The 21,313-nt window shown below is 43.4% G+C and overlaps 1 protein-coding gene across 2 annotated transcripts in view; it reads right to left on the bottom strand.

Moving 5' to 3' along the window:
* Positions 1–21,313, bottom strand: part of ZNF692 (zinc finger protein 692) — a 95,529-nt gene that overhangs the window by 873 nt on the left and 73,343 nt on the right. For both annotated transcript variants that reach the window (XM_029572824.1, XM_029572823.1), the window contains exon 9: positions 9,828–9,927. In XM_029572824.1, coding sequence (XP_029428684.1) covers positions 9,828–9,927 — 100 coding nt within the window. The remainder of the gene's footprint in view (positions 1–9,827; positions 9,928–21,313) is intronic.

Here is a 21,313-nt window from a genome sequence, read left to right as displayed (position 1 = left end):
AGACTGCATGAGCAGAGGAGCACCTTTAAATCTGGATTCTTAACTATCTGCATGGACAGTTTCTAAAAAAGATAAATATACAACACACTTTTGGTGTTTTTTGAGAATGTTTTAAGGGAATTTCCTATAGATATATAAAAAACAATATAATTATCCATGGAACGTGGTGATTAAAAAGAGATGATACACAGTTAATCTTTTATACTGTGGCTCCTGGAGCTTGGCAGTAAAACCTGTTGGTTTGGTGCGATGCTTTAAGCTCGTTGGTTTACCTTTTATCATACCAGGCATCATTGCTTTTTTAATGACTGAGGGATAGGTGGGAGAATCTTTATTGTTCTCTGTTAGCTATATGTGAACAGTGGTTGGGTTTGTTCTCTTGGTTGTGCGGTCTATTTTGGACAGAAAAGTAAGACCTTTTTTGAATACTTAGCTGAATCATGTGAAAAAAACAATAAGATCCATATTCAGTCACTTGAGATAGCAAAGTTAGCCGGATAAATGTACGCATCTAACTTTGGAGGTATATTCAATAGGGCAGCTGCACTACTGCATACAGCCGGTTACCTTAAAGTTAGCCAGCTAATTTTAGGGCAGCTCTTGGGCCAGACCAGACTTAGCAGGACTAAGACTTACGCAGCTGGCTCCGATATTCAGCTAACTGAAGATTGGAGCCTGCTGGATAACTTAGCAGCCTAATGTAGCGCCTCCTCGAAATGCCCCTGGAACACCCTTAAGTTAGCCAGTTCAGTTTTAGCTGGGTAGTAAGATAGCCAGTTAAAAATATAGCTGGCTAAGTGCCCAATTATTCATTTAGCTGGATAACAGAAGATATCCATCTCAATGCTTTTGAACATGGACCTCAATGTTTTCTACAGGGTCTAAGAGCAGTAAGTGTAATCCAGGACCCCCCAGTCTCTTGCAATTACATGGCCATGCTAAGGGCTGCAAAATTCAGCCTTGGCTAAGTTACAGTGGGAGATGAGGGCATTTATAAAAAAAAAAAAAAAAAAGCATTGGAAGGAATGGGATGGCACTCAGCACATTACTCTTCTTCCCCCCACCTTCTCTGGAAGAGAGTTATTGGTGGCAGTATGAAGGGCCCCTCCCAGGATACCTGCACACAGCCACTCATTCTGCTAAAGAGGAGAAGGAGAAGGTGGCCAGCCTTGCAGTGCCTCCCTGCTAGGCCAGAGCTTCACCCTCTGAACTACGGGGCTCAAAACACGATGCTTGAGCTGGGCAGGGGAGGAGAAAATGGGGGAGCTGGAGGCGATGCAAGGCGTGAAGGGTGGGGAAGGGCATGAGTCAGCCATTGAGGGGAGTGAATCTCTTGGGAATCAGGAAGAAGGGAGAGAGTGAACTGGGGATGGGGACAGGGAGGGAGAGAGTGAACTGAGGACTGTGGGGAGGAGAGAGGGATGCAGTGAACTGGGAACCATGGTGTAGGCAGGAGGGAACCAGGATGAGTGAAGGGTTCACTGGGGGAGGGGATTGGGTGGGGGGCAAAAGTGAAAGAGGGATAGTGATGGGTTAAAGGGGTTTTGGAAGAGGGGATAAGGAAAAGAGGATGGGGGTGTGATTGGGATGGGGTGAAGAAGGAAGGAAGCCACAAACCCCCCAATCTTCCCTTCTTTACCAGCCCCATCCCTGAACCTTCCTCCATCCTGAACACCTTTCTTCTCATTTCCTTATCCTCCCTCTGTCCTCCTCCCTCCCTTATCTCTCTACCCTCCTGCCTAAGATTCATTTCCCTCTATGCGATCTTCTCTTCCTGTTGCCAGATCTCTTTACCCTCCCTTTCTGCCCAGCCCCAATCACTAATATTCCTTTTTCCTCTAATAAAGAATTAAATAAACTAAGTGGACACAAATGTCACAAAACCTTTTAAAAAATAAAGTTAAAAAAAACAAAACATTAAATTGCAAATGTATCTAAATTTGCCAGAGAACTGCTGCAAAATTTTGAAAAATCTGCTGCAGAATTTGCCAACCTTTGCTGTACAATCTTAAATTCTGCTACAGGAAACCAGGGCCTCTGGTGTAAGGTATGCGTTACGTTGCCTGTTGGTGTTTTGGATTAGATGTCATTTTGTATTCCTTTATCATCATTTATTACTTTTTTATTTTTAACAACCCACAATATTTCTATTGCTTTAATACAGGCTTCCGGAAGTTTCACTCTTTTCCTGCAGTGCTCCAAATTCTCGAACAGGCCGATGCAATCCAGACCCACTAAACCTGGGCGCCCGCTTTCCTAATGTGCGCCCATCCACCTCTCCCTGGCGCACGATGCAGTAGGCAAATGAGCCACTAAATTAAAAAGGAGGTGCTAGGGGAAACTGCCTCCCTACCGCCTCCCTGGCATCAGGCGCCCAGGAGAAGTAGTTGTATGCGGGTTAGGTAAACAGATGCTCAATTTTATAAGCGTCCTTTTTCCTAACTCGTGCACAGCCATGGCTTAGAAAAATGGAGTCTTGTTAATTGAGCGTCCGTTTTTCTAACCTGACCGCTGGGCAAGACTTTTACACATTTTTTTTTTTAAACTTACTCCTCTTTTTTTAGGTTTCTCCAACTTAATAGCTCCAGGGCAAGTGTTAATTTTTGAGAGTAAAAATGTGTACCCAGGTGCACATTTACAGGCAGATTTTAAATGCCTAGCGTGCAGAAATCCCAGGGTTTATGCGTGTGGCCGGGCCTTATGTGCGCCACGTGCATAATCCCTGGTATCAAATAAGGGTGGGGTCCAGAAAAAGGGGCAGGGCTGGAGGTGCCAGTACAGCAGCCATTTGCCGCTGTGCAGGGGAAGCGTGAGCCAGCTTCAATGTCTGGGAAATCAGAGGCGCTATTTATCTCTATGAAAGAAATGCAACGTCGTTCTATACGGTTCCAAGCCCAGAAGAATTTCCCATCCTCCAGGGACTAAGGTTCAGCTTCATCATCCATGCCATCCAGGTCCCTATTGGGGAGGTCCGCAGCAGATCTAGGTGTCCTCCAACGCTTACCTGCAGCACAAAGCGTAAGGGAATCTGCAGCCTGCGATCCTGACCTGTTAAGATTAGCCAGGGCCGAGGACTACGCCTGAAGAAAAGACTGCAGTCCTTGATAAAATATTACCCAAGGAAAGGCAGAGGGATCCATGCCAAAACCAGGGGGCATTGGACTTGTGCCACTGAACTACCTTCTCCCGCTGACAAATCAGTTAGGGAAGCCCCAAAATCAGGCACCCTCTCTGGCATCTCTTTTTCCATTCCCATACCAGGCTTAGTAAAATCAGATGGAGGCAATTCTCCCTGAGCCTCCAAACAGCGCTGACACAAGTTAGAGAGAAAGCCAGGCTGGGATGCCTGAATATGTCAAGAAAAACAAAGGGCAAGGCACTTAGGCTTCTTTCCTATGGGCGCCATCAGATAGTGTGCGAAATGAAGTGTGTGCGTATGTGAGCACACAACGGAGCGCTCTAGTAGGCGTTCCTATGTGCCTAAGGCACCCAACCTGGACACACAAGCCACGAACTAATGAGGGCAGTCTTATGCATGAGAAAATGCTGCTGCAGCCTACAACATGACGAACAAAACAAGCCTGAGAGCGGGGCCTAGAAGAAAGGCTGCTCACCCCCCGAGGCTGCCCATGTCCCCATAGCACCCCCAGAGGCAGGAATGAAAGTTGGATTGGCGAGCCGCGCATGGAGACTGGAAGAGAGAGGAATGCCTACAATACTCATCTATTTTTTTTTTTTTTTTTAAATTACTCTTTACCTGAGCTCAGTTTATCCCAGCTGAATACAAGGTTAGCTCCAGCTATGGGGGGAGAGGGCAAGGACCTTCACTGCCACACAGTTTCCTGCACCCATTTGCCTTCCAGCTTTATTTATTATTTTTTTTTTAACAGCTAAGTCCACACCAGCTGAAAAACCTGCTACTGGACCCAAGGCACTCATCTGAGGGAGGGATTGAATGATATAACATCAGGAATTCTCAATGGAGGGAGAGACCATAAGGTATCACCACAGGAGAGCAGGGTGAATAAATCTCTTTCTTCTCTTCTCCTTTGAAAGGTTTTTTAAGCAGTCCCCAACAGGGAGATGCAAGTCCATCATCTGCTGGAGACAGAGAATAATAGTGGCAGGCTGATGTCACTGTAGGGGTGAATATACAGTGATGTCAGCTTTGCTCCATCTCCATCTGCTGGTAGAGGTGCATAACCTGTCCCTATGCTAAGAAAGGCAAAGTTTGTCTCTCAAGCTGAACCTGCTCTTTTCCACAGTGAAGTAGCAGACCAACAGCCCTGACCCCCATATCAGCAGTAAGCCACCACAGAGCCGATGGTGTTGACTTCTGCATCATTGTTCTGGGGTGAGAGGAAAGTAGCATCAAAGATGGTGACATAGTGCATCAAGGAAATGATTATCCTGGATGACTAACTCCTGTAATTGGTGTGAACATGGTATTCAAGTGGCCTCTGCACCTCTTAACCTCCAGTTACAAAGTGCCCTCAGTAGGCAGCTGATTTCCCATACTGTACACTTAGTGCCCTATCCATCTGGCCACGATGGAGCGGAGTACCATCCATTTCACCAGTGACACATGGACCAGCCAGAATACTACGCCTATCTACATTTGTCTAATGGCACAGTGGAGGAGGCAGGGTAAGGCATTAGTTCTAGTGGGGGCAGACTGACAGGGTACAAATGGGCTGTGCTGTGCACCCAGTTGATGGGCCAGAGCCATACCTTGGTTCCTATCTTAGCAGCAATAAGAATGATGGAGGCTAGGCTGGAGAGACATGATTGTTTTTCTAGGGTTTTTTTTCTTCATTATAGACAGTGACAGTAACAATAGAAGAGCAGTGGAAGATGGGGGGGTTTATCAGGGGCTTGGATGTTTGGCACACTTGCTGCACTAGTAATGGGCTGAAGACCAAGCAATGTGATAGCTTAGTTCTGAAGGAACTGCTACAAAAGGTGCGGGACATTTTCACCGGAGCGTGAAGGTTGGGCAGCACCTCTGCTAGGCAGGAAGCAGTAGGGGTGCCTCTACACTAGTTCTTCTGTATCTGAGGCTGCAGAGGTTAGTGGACTGACAGACAGCTAGCTGTTCATGGATTGTCTCTGGAAAGTGGATTTCACCATGGGGCATCAGGATTGGTTACATATAAGGCAGATGGTACAAGTCCTTCAAGGTTGTCATGGAGGATCTGAGTTCAGCTACAGCTACATTGGGCAAGGTCATACCCACAGTCAATATCCTGCAGGAGAAGTTAGAGGGTTTGCGACAGGAACAGGGATTGCACCAGAGGTGTTACTGCTTATGGACTTTTTGCAGCTGCACGTGGAAAATAAGCTCCAACCCCTTACACACACGGTGGATGACCCACAGCTAAAAAGGAGCATCACTTTGATCCAACAATCTAATTTACTGGACCAAGATACTAGTGGCTCAGGTGCAGGAATAGGACCACAGAAGCAGAGGGTCAGTGAAGATGCAAGGAAGGAAATAGTGAGCAATTCACAGAGTACTGTCAGCATGAACAGCACCCTGTCAGCTACCACTTCACCACTTCCTTCCCCCCCCCCCCCAATGGCCTCTGCAGAACAGGCTCTTCCTGACAAAAGGCTACAGAGATTAGTATTTTTACTCCAGCACAGAAGACCCTTGCTCAAATTTCAGTCACATGATATCTTGCACAGCCCCCAGTTCATTCCCACCAGTTTCTCCCCAACCCCCTGTACCGTCATTACCACACTCTGTCCCCCCCTCAGCCCATCTCCACCACACTTCCCACCAGTCAGCCCTCTCCAGTTTCTCTCCCCTCCGCCCTACAGCTCATCCACACTGCACTCTTTCTGCCCCAGCCTGTCTCCACCACTCCTTCATTCCCTTACTCTCACATTCACCTAATCATTTCTTCCTCCTATCTCCTTATCCTCTTCCTCCCTCTGCATTTTGTCTAAGGTAATTCTCCCCCTCCTGCATGGGCATAGCATGACTTTTAGACTTAGGGGCCAGGGGTTTAATACCCCTCTGCCTGCTCCTCGCCTTCCCTGTTCTTCTCTTAGCTCCTCTAAGCATTGTGATGGGTATTAAATTCCCCTGGTCATTAAAAGGAGGCTGGCTGTGAGGAAAACCTGCAAAGGAGATCCAGTAAGTAACAGAATATGAGTCAGACTCCAACTCCCAGAGGACACAGAGGTTCTGGAGGGGGAGGACCCGCCAAGGTTTTACCTATTGAAGAGACAAGAGAGCCCAGGAGTGGTGGGAGAAGGCTTGAGAGCCTGTCGGAAGGAGGGGTGGGGCAGGAACAGAAAGGAGTTCCACTAGAACCAGAGGAAGAGACTGAGGAGGTGGAGGTGGAGATGTTGAGCAGTCCTGAGGATGAGGATGAGCCTGAGCCGAAGGATCTGGGAAATGAGTAGCTCCAGAAAAGGATACACTTGAGAAGTCTGCAGGTCAGGAGCTTTAAGTGAACAGTGGCGTAGGTGGATGTAGTTTCAGCCATAGTGAAAGGGGAAGCATAAATCCCAGCTGCAAACTATGGTGGGAGGTGGCAATAGGGTCTGGTTCCCTTAGAACCAGGCCCATAGAGTGCAAGCCAAGCTTAGGCTGTGAAGGAAACAACTGGGACCAGTGTGCAGGAGAATTAAGGATAGAGTTGCTTTTTTACTATATGGTTTGGGACTGATGTGTTTGATAAAGAAAAGCTAAAGAGACTTTAAACTAGGTGATACCAGGGACTATGTTTAAGCCCAGCTCATCATCTGGGGTGAGAGAACCCGGATCCATAACTGTGACACCCTGGAAGGAATGGGGTAAACATAGACACTAGAGCCTGGAATACCTAGGCCAGGGAGACTCCTGGGAGGAACCAGGAAAAGTTACAAGGAAGAGTTGGGCAGCAGGAATGAGGAGAAATACCCCCAGAGACTTAACCAGTGGTTCAATTTTCTTATTTAACCAAGAATTCTAGCCGAATTGGGACTGGGGAGAGTGGCCGGTGGCATGAAACCGTGACACCATCGTTTCACTCCCCAGCAGGTTCCTTCTGACCCCTCTCTAACCCATCTCCTCTCCTCTGCAGGCGTGACTTATCCATCCTTTCAATATTCCTCACCCCTCAGTCTCCCCTCAGAAGGTGACATCTGCCTTCATCATCAGACTCAACTCAGATCTCCGTTTGTCATTCCCACTTCCCCAAAGGCTTGGGTCACTTTCAGTCTCTGCACTGCCTAAGCTCAAGCTCATTCCTGTTTTCTTGGACTGCTTCTACCTACCCACCCTCTGCATCGCTGATTCCAGGTCAGTGGCAGTCTCATGCCTACAGAGTCCATGTGAGATGCTCCACCATCTGCATGGCCTGAGCCCTGGCAGCTCAGCAGTCAGTGGCTCCATAGCTCCAGTGCCACAGCAGCATTTGGCACTTCCCATCCTCAGCTTGGAAATTCTCAAGATTGCATGATGGGTTGGAGAGTTAGATGTGATCCAACAATCCCGGACATGGCAGCATTCACTCACATGAAACCATGTCTATGTATGTGGTCAGTTATTTGGTTTTTAAGAAATAGCTTCTACTATTTTGCCCAGCACTGACTTCAGGCTCACCAGTCTATAGTGTTCTGATCACCTCTGGAGCCTTTTTTAAAAATTGGCGATACACTGGTGGATCCCTCCAGGTACTGTGGCTATTTTAAATGATAGGTGACAAATCAGAAACAGGTCTGCCAATTTCATATTTGATTTTCTTCTGAACTTGGGGTGAATACTATCCAGTTCAGGTGGTATTATATCCTCACTATTATACTCTTCCCTTTTACCTTTGGAATTTCTATCCATAAGGATTTAAAAGTGAAGTTTATTTCCTGGAAAACTTTTATCCTGCTTTATTGTAATTCATCCTTAACATCCTAACCCTCTACCAATGTTATTTGCCCTGTCAAGTCGATATAATTTGTACCCTGGTTTTACAGTGTCTCACTGGTTATCCTCCTTACACCAAGTCTCTGATATCCCTATTATATCTAAAGCTGACTTTAGTACCATACATTCTAACTCTCCAGTCTTATTTTTCAGACTTCTGACATTCACATAAAGTAGATTTATTTGTATTTCTGTTTTTATATGTACCCACAAGCTGCTTATTATCAGATAATACAGGCAGTTTGGAGTCATTTTTATCTGACTGTTCTGTATTTAAACACATCTGGACCTTTTTCAGCTTTTACAACCACTTCTCTATTGGAAAATACTAACTTACTTGGTTTCCCAGAATTCTTTGAAGATACGTCTGAACTATGTGCTGCTGAGTGACTGTCAACTTTCCCCATGTTCTATTTAAAATCTTCTCTATAGCCTGGCTCTACTCTAGTTAAGGTGGAGCCCGTCCTGTCAGAATAGGCTCCCCCTTTCCCAGAATGTTCCCAGTTCCTAACAAATCTAAAGCCCTCTTCCCTGTACCAATACCTCATCCATGCATTGAGACTCTGGAGCCCCGCGCATGGAACAGGGAGCATTTCTGAGGATGCAATCCTAGAGTTTCTGGATTTCGAATTTCCTACCTATGATCTTATATTTAGCCTCCTGAACCTCCCTCCTGCACCTTCCTATGTCATCGGTACTCACATGTACAATGACAGTAGACTCCTCCAGAGCATTCTCTAAAATCTTATGTAGGTGATACATGAGGTCTGCCACTTTTGCACTAAGCAAGCAAGTTACCAAGCAATTCTCACCCTCTCCAACCACCCAGCTACTTTCCTAATTATCGAATCACCAACTACAATGGGCATCCTAACCCTTCCGTCCTGGGCTCGGACCCCTGGAAGCATATCCTCCTTGTGTGAGGATAAAGCATCACCTGGAAGAAAGATCCTAGCTACAGCCTCACCTCTTCCCACACCAAGGTGATGGTCTCCTTTGCTTCTCCACAGCAGCACAAGTTCTGTGGAGAACTTGTGCTGCTGTGGAGCACAGCAGCTCCACAGCAGCACAAGTGGAGATGGAACTACTCCACTACGTCCCTGAAAGTCTCCTCTATATACCTCTCTCATCAATCTTCTGCCTAATTTTCAAAGGGAAAGTATGTGTGTACCTTCCTTTAGAAAATTTCCACTGATATAAAGTTCCCGGGGACTTTTGCACATGTGTTTTGTGTGGGTAAAATTTCTACGGAAAATATTGCAAGAAGATTTGGAAATATGATTTACACACACTTTCCTAGAAATACTTCCCCCTTGATTCAGCTAAAAGTGTGCACGCTATGGTAATTCACATGCTAGACTGAGTGAGGGCAATTTTTAGACAGCCAACTTATCTTGGTAAAATTGATATTTATTCAAACGGCATTGAAAATTGTCCTCCCAATGAATAAGATTGACTGGCGCACTGGTACCATAACACATAACCAACAATGCCGACTAATAGATCATAGATAAAGGAAGAGGCAGGATGAGCAATTGGAACATAAAGTATATAAAAAGCTGAAAATACGTTATTTATTTTCCACACCAAGGGTGTTTCAATATGAATTGATGTAGTATAACATCTGAAAAATGCTGCGTATTGAAACAGCCTTGGTGCTGATAGAATAAATAACATATTTTCAACAAACTACCTCCTGGAATTGCTATTTATATATGTTCCAATTACTCATCCTGCTTCTTCCTTTATCTGCAATCTGATTGTTTCTGGCAGGTAGTGGACGTTTCCACTTTTGACTTTGATTACATAATATTGATACTATGACTGTAATTGATAATAGTGACTGAAACATTGGTATTACAACACGTAATAGAAGATACTGACTGCAGTACTGTCACACATTGTAAATACTTACTGGAGGGGTTTTTCTCCTGTGTGGATTCGTCTGTGAATAATTAAGTTACTGCTGGTGCGAAAGCCTCGGGCACAGAACTCACAGATGAAATCTCGCTTATCTACATGGAGTAAAGGGATGAGAACACAAAGTTGTTTACCTGTGACAAATACTGTCTGGAGATGTTTCTGATAGCACTTATAAGGAACTCTTTTCCCATAGCTTTCCAGCGAAAACTTGAAGTTTTGATTGGCAATGCCCGCAGCATTCCTCAGTTCTGTAATTTAGCTAATAAGTTCAATTCCAAAAGAGAAGGGAGTAAATGCATCAGCTGATGAGCTGCTATTGTCAGAGAATACCTGTTTTAAACGTCTCCCTTTCTATATTTTTTTAAATTTTTTAACAGGAAGACAATCTGAAATAACTAAAACAGACCATGGGGGCAGGAGATAGACTCTAACCTTCAAAGAGTCCCTGGAAAACAGACTGCCCATATCTGCTGTTGCATCAGAAGTCTGAATACAAACAATAGATTGATATAAATGTGTGAACTGAAGTCCAGGTCACAGCTCTGCATATCTTTTCAATACAAATTGACCTCAGATGGGTAACCAACACAACCATGGCTCTAACATTTTCGGCCTTCACATTCCCTTCCCAAGGTTAAACTTGCTTGGACATAAGGAAGAATATGCAGTATGTTACTCATTTGGGAGCAGTTGTATTAAAAAGAGTAATCCCAAACTTGATGGGGCAAAAAAAAAACAAACCCAAAACCAAAAGCTGAGGGTACTCTCTAACTGTCCAAGTTGTTAGCCTGTGGCCTTGGGAAAAGAACATATTACTATGCTTTTGACATCCAGGCTGTGAGGATAACAGATTGGAAGTTGGGGAAAACAACCATCCCTGGTTCTGTGACATTGAAGTTGGAAAAATTTCTATCCTGATGGGTTTCTTAATGGATAGCTCCCAGAGGACTGTAAACCAAATCTGCCTCAACCACGAAAAGCAGGGTTAAGGAGTTTCAAAGACAGCTAAAATCTATCTTATTTAGTGAAGCATTTGAGTGATGGCAATGCTAATATGAAGATGTATGTTAAGTTGTTTTAATATATTTTTATAATTAGTTATAATGTTGAAATCCACACTTTGGAAGGAGCGGAATAAAAGTCTTTGTATAAACAAATAAATAGATAATGGGGCAACCAAAAATGTCCATTATATTAAAGATCCAGTCACACCATGGCTATTCTCCATTCCTTTTCAGTTTATTCTTAACATTTTATTTGCTTTTTTGAGCACTGCCACATTGAGCTTAGTTGAGAATTTTAATGTACTTTCCACAAGGACTCCAAGGTCTTTTTCCTGAGTGGTGACTCCTAATATGAAACCCAGCACTGCCTACCTATAGTTAGGATTATTTTTCTCTCTGTGCATCACTGCACTTTTCCACATTAAATTTCAACTGCAATACCCAGTCTCCTAGTCTCGCAAGTTCCTTCTGCAGTTCATCAAAATCTGTGTTTGGGGTCTGAAGGTAAATATTAGCTATAAAAGTTTATGTGCAAGTAAGGAAAGCAACTCCGCTTGCTTAGTGAGGGAACAAAGGGTGTTAGTTGCTGGACAAGCAGTTTTTTTTTTCCTTTTTGCCCTTTCCTCTAAGAAAAAAAAAAGAGAGGATCAGTTGATGGAGACTATGAACAGAGCTTGATCCCTGCAAAAAGTGCCAGAGTTGCTGAGTGTTTGAACAGTGTGGTCCTGAGGCAAGCCGGTTACTTTGCCCTGGTGCTCAAGGAAGTCAGCCTTGTCTGTAAGCGAGCATAACTAAGCAAGAAATATATGTATGGATTCAAAATCTCTGGGAAGGACAAAGGTAGCTACAAGAATGTGTCATGAAGTGTCAGACTGCTTGGGTCTCTGCTTGACAAAAAAGAAAGCAAGCTGGGCGTGTATAATTGCCAGTCTAGCAAAAGTAAAGTTGGAAGCAGAAGTAGCACAGAAGCTAAGTGAATCCCATGACTGAGGATTTACTCTCCAGAGGGACCCAAGTGCAAAAGAAGATAAAAACAGAAAATGTCTGGAGCCAGAGCAGAGCCTGGGCATTGAGCACTTTCAAAAATTGGCATTACATTGGCCCGCTTCCAGTTTTCAAATATTGTGTATGTTTTAAATGATAGATTACAGATGACTAGTAATAGGTTTGCAATTTCATGTTTGAGTACTTTTAGGACTCTGGTGTGGATACCATCCAGTCCTGATGATTTGTCACTCTTTAGTTTGTCAGTTTGATCTACTACATCTTCCTTTATCACAGACATTTGTTTTAGTTGCTCAGAATCACCACCAAAGAATGTTTACAGTATGGGTATATTCCCCACATTCTCCTCAGTAAAATGTATAGTAAAGAATTCATTCAGTTTTCTGTTATTTCCTTGTCCTTCCTGAGCACTCAGTTTACCTCTTGGTCATCCAATGGCCCAAATGACTCTCTGGCTTTTTGCTTCAAATATACTTGAAAGTTATTATTAGTTTTTACCTGTATGGAAAACATCTTCTCAAATTCTCTCTTGGCTAGGTTTACATCTAACATACCAGTATTTATGATCATGTCTATTTTCTTCATTTTTTGAAAGATACCCTTTTGGCTTTAATTACCTCTCTTACCTCACCAATAAACCATGCTGGCAATCATTTGATCTTCCTTCAATCTTTTTTAATGCATGGAATACATTTTATCTGGGCTTCTGATATTTTTAAACAATGCCTACACCATATGCAACATACACCTCCCCACCCACCTCCGCTCTAGTCCCCTCCCCGCCCCCTCCCTCCTAACCCCCTCTGCCTTCGCCATTCAATTGTACATAAGTTCACATGCCTAATTATTATTGATTATAAGTTTATATTTTATTTAACCAATTTTCTACTATGCTCGTTGACCTCTATAAAATGTACTTTCGTGTGTTATCTAGCTATCCTTTCATGCATCGTTCATTGTAATTTTCCTTTCTCAGTTACCTGTAAACCGACATGATGTGTCCTCCGAATGCCGGTATATAAAAGCTTTAAATAAATAAATAAATAAATTTAACCTTTGAAACCTCTCCTTTTAATTTTGTTCTAATTTTATCATTCTATCATAGTCCCCCTTTTTAAAGTTATTTACTACTGTAGTAGTTTTATTTAATATCCTCTTTCTAGTGATTATGTCAAATTTGAGTACATTCTGATTGCAATTACTAAGTTGCCCCACCACTGTGGCCCCCTTGCACCCGCTAATGCATTCCATTGAGAACTTTCCCCTCATCAGTTCTAGGACTAGTTGTTCTATGAAACATTTGTTTGTTGTGAGTAAATATTGCCAGGGAAAAGAGGGGTGATTTAAGAGCATTCCAGGGCAGGGTTCAGATGTTATTTTGTAAGTGTTATTTGTGCATACATTACCAAAGTCTGTACAATTTTACATACTAAATGTGTCACGGAACTGAAATTGCACTTTTCTTTTATGTAAAGTTTTTGGATAGGACGTCTGGGTTAAGTGGTGGGGGTCAGGTGAAATGTTGGAGGGCCAGGATGAACTGGTGCAGGTGTTAGCGAACTGGTGACTCCAAGTACCCACACAAGTAAGTATTTTCATACTTGCCTCCGTAGCCTTGCGTATTTTATAAAATCCGGAGTTGGCGCGCGCGCAAGGGGGTGCACATTTGTGCAACTTGCGCGTGCCGAGCCCGGCGCGCGCTGCCTGTTCCCCGCACCTTCCCCTCCCTTACCCACCCCCCAGCCCTATCTAAACCCCCCCTACTTTTGTTGGCAGATTTATGCCTGCTGAAAGCAAGCGTAAATCTGCATGCGCCAGCGGGCTGCTGGCACGCCATTACCCGACCCGGGGGCTGGTCCAGAGGCCTCGACCACGCCCCCGGGCCGGCGTCCCACCCCGAACCGCCCCCTGACCCCGGACATGCCCCCTCCCCGCCCCTTTTACGAAGCCCTGGGACTTGCGCGCGCCGGTGGCCTATGCAAAATAGGCGCGCAAGTGCCCTGCGCGTGTAAATCCGGCCGGATTTACGCGCGCAGGGCTTTTAAAATCCGGCCCTATGTGTTTTCCTGCATAACAGATTCAGATAACTTTATTGGCATGATCATTTCACATTTGTTGCCAAAGTAATATACAGAATAATTAAAATAAGTGGGTAGGAAAAGAAGGAAAAAATTACAAAAAGGTAATAAGTCAGTTACAAACCTGTACTAAAACATATTGCATACTTTCAGAGCAGAAATATGCGGTATTTTATATAATACTTCTATATATGCACTGACTCACACTTGTATGTGCTGACGTGTACAATATTAAAATCACCCTCCCTATGATTATATATTTTTTCTGTATCTATTGTAGCAAACTGTTTATAAATTGTAGATGAAAAAGAGTTTGGTCAGTAGTTTTTAGGGACATTATGTGGGTCTCCCTTTGGAAACAGAAGTGGCCACTGTAATGTTAGTTCTGGCTGTCTGATATGTTGATTTTTGTAGTTTGCTAGACCTTGGTGGTGAGTTGTTAAATGTTTGAATCAAAAGTTGGGCACTCCCATCAGGGTCAAGACTCTTACAATTTAGGGTGCTTCTCAATCTGCTTTCCAGCTCTTGTGTTACTTCTGGCCATTCCATATTTTTATGTCTGCCTGTTCCATGTTCTTCTGTATGCTGGATATCCAATTTGCCTCTCTGTTATGCTATAAGAGATCATGTTCTTCCCCAATTTCTTGAAAAATTATTTGGGTTTTCTTTTAAACATTTTAGAAACTTAGAAACTTAGAATATGATGGCAGAGAAGGACCAAACAGTCCATCCAGTCTGCCCAGCAAGTCTATGGTAGCATCTGCCAAGTAATACAGGTCACCCCCCCAATCTTAGCTTCTCAAAACTTTATTTTGATATCTCTTATATCTATTTTCTTGATATCTCCACAGCTTTTGTGCTTCTGCTGTTATTTGCAATTTATTGAAGCATATTAATTTAAGGTCGTCTTCTGTTAGCACAACATGCTTCAGCTTGCTGTTTTGGATATTTCTAATTATTTTTGGTGTTCTGGATTCTTTTAGGTACTTATTTACCAGGGACACCTCTGCACACAGTAATTCTATTTTTCCCACTATATATTTTTTCCAAGCAGGTGTCAATCTTTTTCCTTTTTCTTCTGGTCTTGTGCCTTGTACGTAGGACTGTCTTAGTAATGATGTTCTCAGTGAATGGACCTGTGCTTTGGAATTCAGCACCATTGGATATTAGATTGGAGTCTAATAACTTGTCATTTAGAAAAAAATGTGAAGGCATGTCTCTATCCTAGATTGTAATAGGCCTGGTTGCTCTATGTTTATGCCCTTTGGGGTTGTATGGTATTGATTTTAAATTGATATGTTTTTATTGTTTGTATTTGATATGTTGTAAACTAGGGATGCACATTTGTTTAAAATGAATGGCCGATTCATGATGAATATAGCTGTTATCACACTGTGCTAATTTGCACAGGTTCTAATTTTATTTTTACATTTCACTGTCACTGCCCTAGAGGAAGGTTAGTTTTTGCCATCATTCCTTTCTCCCCTTTGGGGGAAGGCAGTTTGCTGCCTGCCTTGCAGTGGCTATGTTTGAAGTGATTTATTAAATTTTAAACCTGTTGCTAAGTTATCTAACCAGTGTAGTACCAGTGCTACTAGCTGTGCCACACTACCCAAGAGAGAGAGGCTGTTTTAAGTCTCTGGACTAGGTCTGTGTGAATAAGTGTCAGTGCATCCACAAAGAGAGCAGTCAGTGCCCGTCACCACTAAAGGTACAGCCAGCCACTTTATGGATTAATTTAATTTGTTATTGCATTTATTACTAGTGTATGGCTGTGTACTCACACATATTAGAGCACTATACCAATTTTTGCTGTTTCTGTGTGTGTACTGCCTTAGTCAGCAGAGCAAAAATACTAAAATAGTTCTACTGTAGTGAATTCTCTGTGTTGTTCATTACACACAAAAGACTCACTCACTGTAGCTTCACTGGTGTCAGTGTGTCACACATACATCCATTTCATTTTAAGAAATAAAGCTTAATTTAAAACATATTTTGTCTAGCACTGCAGCACATAAAATTCCATCATGTCAGGCAAAGGTATAGCCAGACAACAGCGAGTCTCTCAACCAAAATAAAGAGGGATTTTTTCCAAACTCAAAATGTCAACAGAAGAGGCGGGCATATCAAGACGCAAAAAATGTACATTTGGGGAGGATATGCCAAGTTCCATCAGTGTCTCAACCAAATCCTGTTGTATCAGAGGAGAGGGAAAGGGAAGGCACTAGTAGCAACCGCAGAGTACAACCACCAGTGCCTTTAGAAGTAGAAGTACAAGTGGTGAAACCTAAAGCACCAGCAGCACAATCTCTTAGTGCAGCAGAGGCCAAAAAAGCAGTTTTATCATCCTCTTTCTTTGAATCAGAGCTTGAAAAACCTCCCTTTAAAGGATTCCCTGAAGCAGAGATGAGAGAGGCATTATCTAAAGACTCGGTATTAAGTGGTTTAGTCAGAACCTTGCTGATTTCCACTTCACTGGTAGAGAAGAGAGATGCAAGAGTTGATGTTGGTGAGGGCAAGCAGGCCACATTGACAGTGCAGGAAGAGAGGATGAGTGAATCCTCTGTTCCAGTTCCTCAGACTCCATCTGTTCCGCCGACACTTCAGTGCCAGTAGTATCATCCATCCTCAAAGATGCAGAGGAAAGGGATCACAAAAGAAATCTGTGATCTGCAGCCATTTTCAAATCAGGGAGGATCCACTTTGTGAGTTGTAACTACTGGGCAAAGGACATCAGCCGAGAGAAGCAACTGGGCCACTTAAGTAATTCTGGGATAGAGCATCACCTGAAGAAGCTGCATCCCCTTCAATATGCACCTGGGGATGACAGCAGCATCAGTCGGGGGTCCTTTCTGCAAAACAGAGGACACTAGTGTTTGAAAAGGGGACAAGTGTTCCTGAAGCTGCTTCCAAGACTTTGGCTCTTTCTACCACTGCCTCCCTGGCCTGAAAAGCCAATCCAAGGGCCAAAATACACCAATGCTGAGTCCTGATATGTCTCCAGCACTGCTAGTTAGGCCACACACCTCCTGCTTCCTCCTGCCATGTCTACAAAAACATCACTGGGGCCAAAATGCACTGACACAATCTGCCTTACCAGAATGCACTTACCAAAATGCACTGACACAATCTCCCTTACCAGAATCTCAGGGGCCAACATGCACTGATATAATCCGCTTGCCTTGCTCTGTCTACCAGCACTGGGATCTGACCAATCTTGCTGCCTCTTGACTTGTCCCCATCCACAAAACTGGGACCTGTAACAACATGCTTCCTCCTGACTTGTCCGCATCCAAAAAACTGGGGCCTGTCACATTCTGCTGCCTCCTGACGTGTCCCCATCAACAAAACTGGAATCTGACCCAGCTTAGTTCCTCCTGACATGTCTCTACCCAGAAAATTGGGACCTGTTACACCCTACTGCCTGCTGACTTGTCCTCATCCACAAAACTGGGGCCAGCTACAACATGCTACCTCCTAACTTCTCCCCATCAACAAAGTTGGAGCCCATCTCACACCGGTGCCTCAAGATCTGTTCCCATTAACAAAACTGAGGTTGGACTCAGCTTACTTTCTCCTGACTTGTCCCCACCAAGAAAACTGGGGTCTGACTCAGGTTACTAACTCCTGAAACTTCCCCCAAGAATAACATTGGGGTTTCAATCCTCCTGTTTCCTCCTGACACATCCTTTTCAACAACAATGGGGTCTGACTCAGCTTATTTCCTCCTGACAAGCCCCAACACCACCACTGGGGCTTCACTCCTCCTGACACATCCCCAATAACACTGGGGCTTTAATCCTCTTTCTTTTTCCTGACATGTCCCCTTCAACAACAGTAGGATCTGACTCAGCTTACTTCCTCCTGACACTCCCCCAACAACAACACTGGGTCTTTAATCCTCCTGCTTCCTCCTAATATGTCCCCCAATAACAACACTGAGATGTGACACTATAGAGGTCTGACAGAACATTCAGTAGCAGCCTTACACTACCATACCTCAACAGCACAGCAGTCTGGCAGATATCCAACAGCAGCTTTACACTACCATACACCTCATACAAACTCAGGGGTTTGATATATCCTTTTTCTGCCTGCCATGTCTAAGCACCTCAACAGGGTCATGACTCTACTGAGTTCCTCTGCTCCTTTTGCCCAAATGCAACCTCCAAGGTATGACTTCACTCAGTGCCTCTGCCTCTTTTTCACCAAATTCAACCTCTGAGGCATGAAGCCATTCAGTTCCTCTGCCTCTTTTTCACCAAATGTATTGTCCAAAGCATGACTCTGCTGAGTTCCTCTGCTTCTTTTTCTCCAAACGCAACCTTCAAGGCATGATTCCTCTTTCCTCTTTTTCCAAAATGCAACCTCCGAAGCATGACTCCACAGAGTTCCTTTGCCACCTTTTCCCCAAATTCAACCTCTGAGGAATGACTCCGCTTAGATCATCTACCTCCTTTTTCTCAAATGCAATTTCTGAGGCATGATTCCATTGACCTCCACTGCCTGCTTTACTCCAAATAGTTGTTGAGGTGAAGCAGTAGCAGAAGTCAGTGAAGTCATGCCTCTGTGGTGGTGTTTGGCAAAGTAAGTTGGTTGAAGTAAGACAGGCAAATAAAGGATACATTATTCTTCAGTGGTGGCATTTGGAGAAGAGGCAGAGGATTTCAGTGGAGTCATGCCCCAAGGTGATTTGTCAAGCTCCACCACTGATGCATTGTCCCATTGACTTCCCCTGCCTGCTTTACCCCAAACAGTTGTTGAGGAGATGCAGGCAAGGAAGACAGTAGAGTCATGCCTCAGGAATGGTGTATGTAAAACAGCACTGGAGCATCACTCCACTGAGATCCTCTGCCCCTTCTCAAACACCATCACTGAAGAATAAGATATCCTTTATTTGCCTGTCTTACTTTGAGGACTTCTTGCCAATCTGAGGTGCTGCTGGGCATCTTTCCCATGCTTTTGAAATCTTGATACCACTTTTTCTGATTCTTGGTCCTTTTATCTTTCCTTCGGATTTTTTTGACACATTTTCTGCTTCATTCCCCCTTCATGATGCCTTACAGTCCTGATGCCACTTTTGATGCCACTTTGCCTCTCGTGATGCCATCAACTGCTCATGACACTATTGCTGGACTGGCATCCTCTCTTTAAACCTTGAGGGGGGGGGGGGTTTCTTCCTCCTCTTACTGCTTATTTGCTTCACTCAAATTGCATTAGAGAACTTCTGCCAGTCCCATAAGCTGGTACCCCTATGCCATTCTTATGCCACAATCTAAATACCTTGCAGTTCTTTCCCCCTTCTGATTTCTTCTCTCAACTTTCATTAGAATTGATAAAATAATCACTATTCTAAAGCCTATAAGAGACTGCAATACTTCCCCCATAGGTTTTAATGGAAAACAAATGAATCTACTGACACAAACGAAAACATTTTTTTTTTCATATTGAAGCTAATAAAACAAATATGGATCCCAATGAACTGAACAAATAAATCGAAATGAATTTTTTGGTTCTGCACAATCCCTGTTGACGATCCAGTTAGGGGGGCCTCAAAACCAGGTGAAATGGCAGGCCACCGGACAGAGCGTTCCCCCGTCGGGGAGTTTGGTCAGAGGACTGCAGATTGGAGCAGTTTGTGAGAAGGGCTGTTACCACCTGTGCCCTGTTGTGCTCCGGTGGGTCTTGCCCCCCCCCCCCCCACCCACTGACATCATCATTCGGGGCCTGAGGACCCGATAAAATCAGAGAGGCTGCAGTGCGCAGCTGCCGGCGCACAGCCGAAGCCGCGCGCCCCTTATAGCCGATTTTTTTCTTCCCCTTGAATACCTGAGTTTATGGGTAGGAAGAGGAAAACAAAGTTTGTGACATCATCTCCAGGCTCAGTGGCAGTGAGAGGTCCAATGGATCTACATGTGGAGCGACATGCGAGTCAGTCAACAAGGAACTCTATTCCTGAAATTTCTTTTTCTTCAGGATCCCCAGTGAGTCCTAATCAGCCACCATTAACCCATACTGTCATGGATACTTCTCTTTCGATAACTTAACTCACAACTTAATATGGGAAATTTGGAAAGGCAACATGTTACCTTAAGGGAACCCAGCTCTTCGGAGTCAAGTTCTCTTTTACAGACTGGTAGTTTGGGATCTTTGAATTTAGATCCCCAGAAAGTAACATTAGCAGATGTATGGTCTTTGCTTATAAATATGGAAAAATCACTATCATTTTCAACAGCTCAGTTTGGTAAATTCCCAAGTGAAATTAAGAATACATTAGAAGATTATGGGTCACATATAAATAATTTAGAAGTATCCTCTAGTACTATTACATCTCAAGTAGTTTCATTACAGTCATCTAATCCTGCTTTTATGAAAGACAGTTTAATGTCACAGAAACAACTGGAAATTTGGAGAATGAGATCCGTAAGAGGAATCTTCGTTTCCTAAAATTTCCTGTTTCTAGATTACTATCAGCTACTGAATTATTTAGAAAATATTTAGGTGAAGTATTATCTATATCATCAGCAAAAGAAATGGCTATTTTTAAATTATATTATATTCCTCGTTTTATGCTGAGGTCAGCAGATCAGGAAGAAGAGATGGATATTTTGCAAGAGGATAGTCCTAATTTGACCTCCTTTTTGGTGGATTCTATAGATGATATTCCCACTAGGGCTACACTCTTAGTATCCTTTTGCAGTGAGCAAGATAAAAATTTGGTGCTCCAGAAATATTTTAGAAATAAAGATGTTTCTTTTTGTGGTCAAACAATTCAGGTATTTCCTGATGTTTCTAGAAACACTCAAATGAGGAGAAAACAATTTCTTTTGTTAAAATCAAGAGTTCTATCCCTTGGGGCAGTTTTCTTTTTAAAATTCCCCTGTAAATGTCTGATTATCTATCAGAAAAACAGATTTATATTTCAAGAGCCTACTCATCTAGAGACATTTCTTGTGGTTAAGCAGATATCTGAAGTGATTGGAATGTGTGGAGTATAATGGTAAAGTAATTAGAATAGTCTCTCTTTATGCTGTAATTATTACAGGTTTTTTTCTTTAATTTGTAATCCGCTATAGCCTCCCAGAATGGGGACTTGTCTTTTGGAATTCTATATATATTTATGTAACATGTTGATGTGTTTATAATTCTAGATTTCAATATGTTTACTTGAATTTTACCAAAATGTATTGTTAAAATTCAATAAAATATAAATAAAAATAAAGCAAAAAAACCAGGTGAAACTTCTGACACATCCCACTCCAGTCCCATCCCCGCTATTTTAGGGAAGGGACAGGCTCAGCAAAATCTGCTGGAGAACTCCCCCTGAGTCTCCCGGCAGCGCTGACACAGTTTAGAGAGTACACCAGGGTGCGATGCCCTAATACGGCAAA

This window comes from Rhinatrema bivittatum, chromosome 12, assembly GCF_901001135.1.
Source record: "Rhinatrema bivittatum chromosome 12, aRhiBiv1.1, whole genome shotgun sequence".
In the NCBI taxonomy this organism is placed as follows: Eukaryota; Metazoa; Chordata; class Amphibia; order Gymnophiona; family Rhinatrematidae; genus Rhinatrema; species Rhinatrema bivittatum.
Note: the sequence above shows the minus strand (reverse complement) of the source record. Positions and strands in the feature narration are given on the sequence as shown.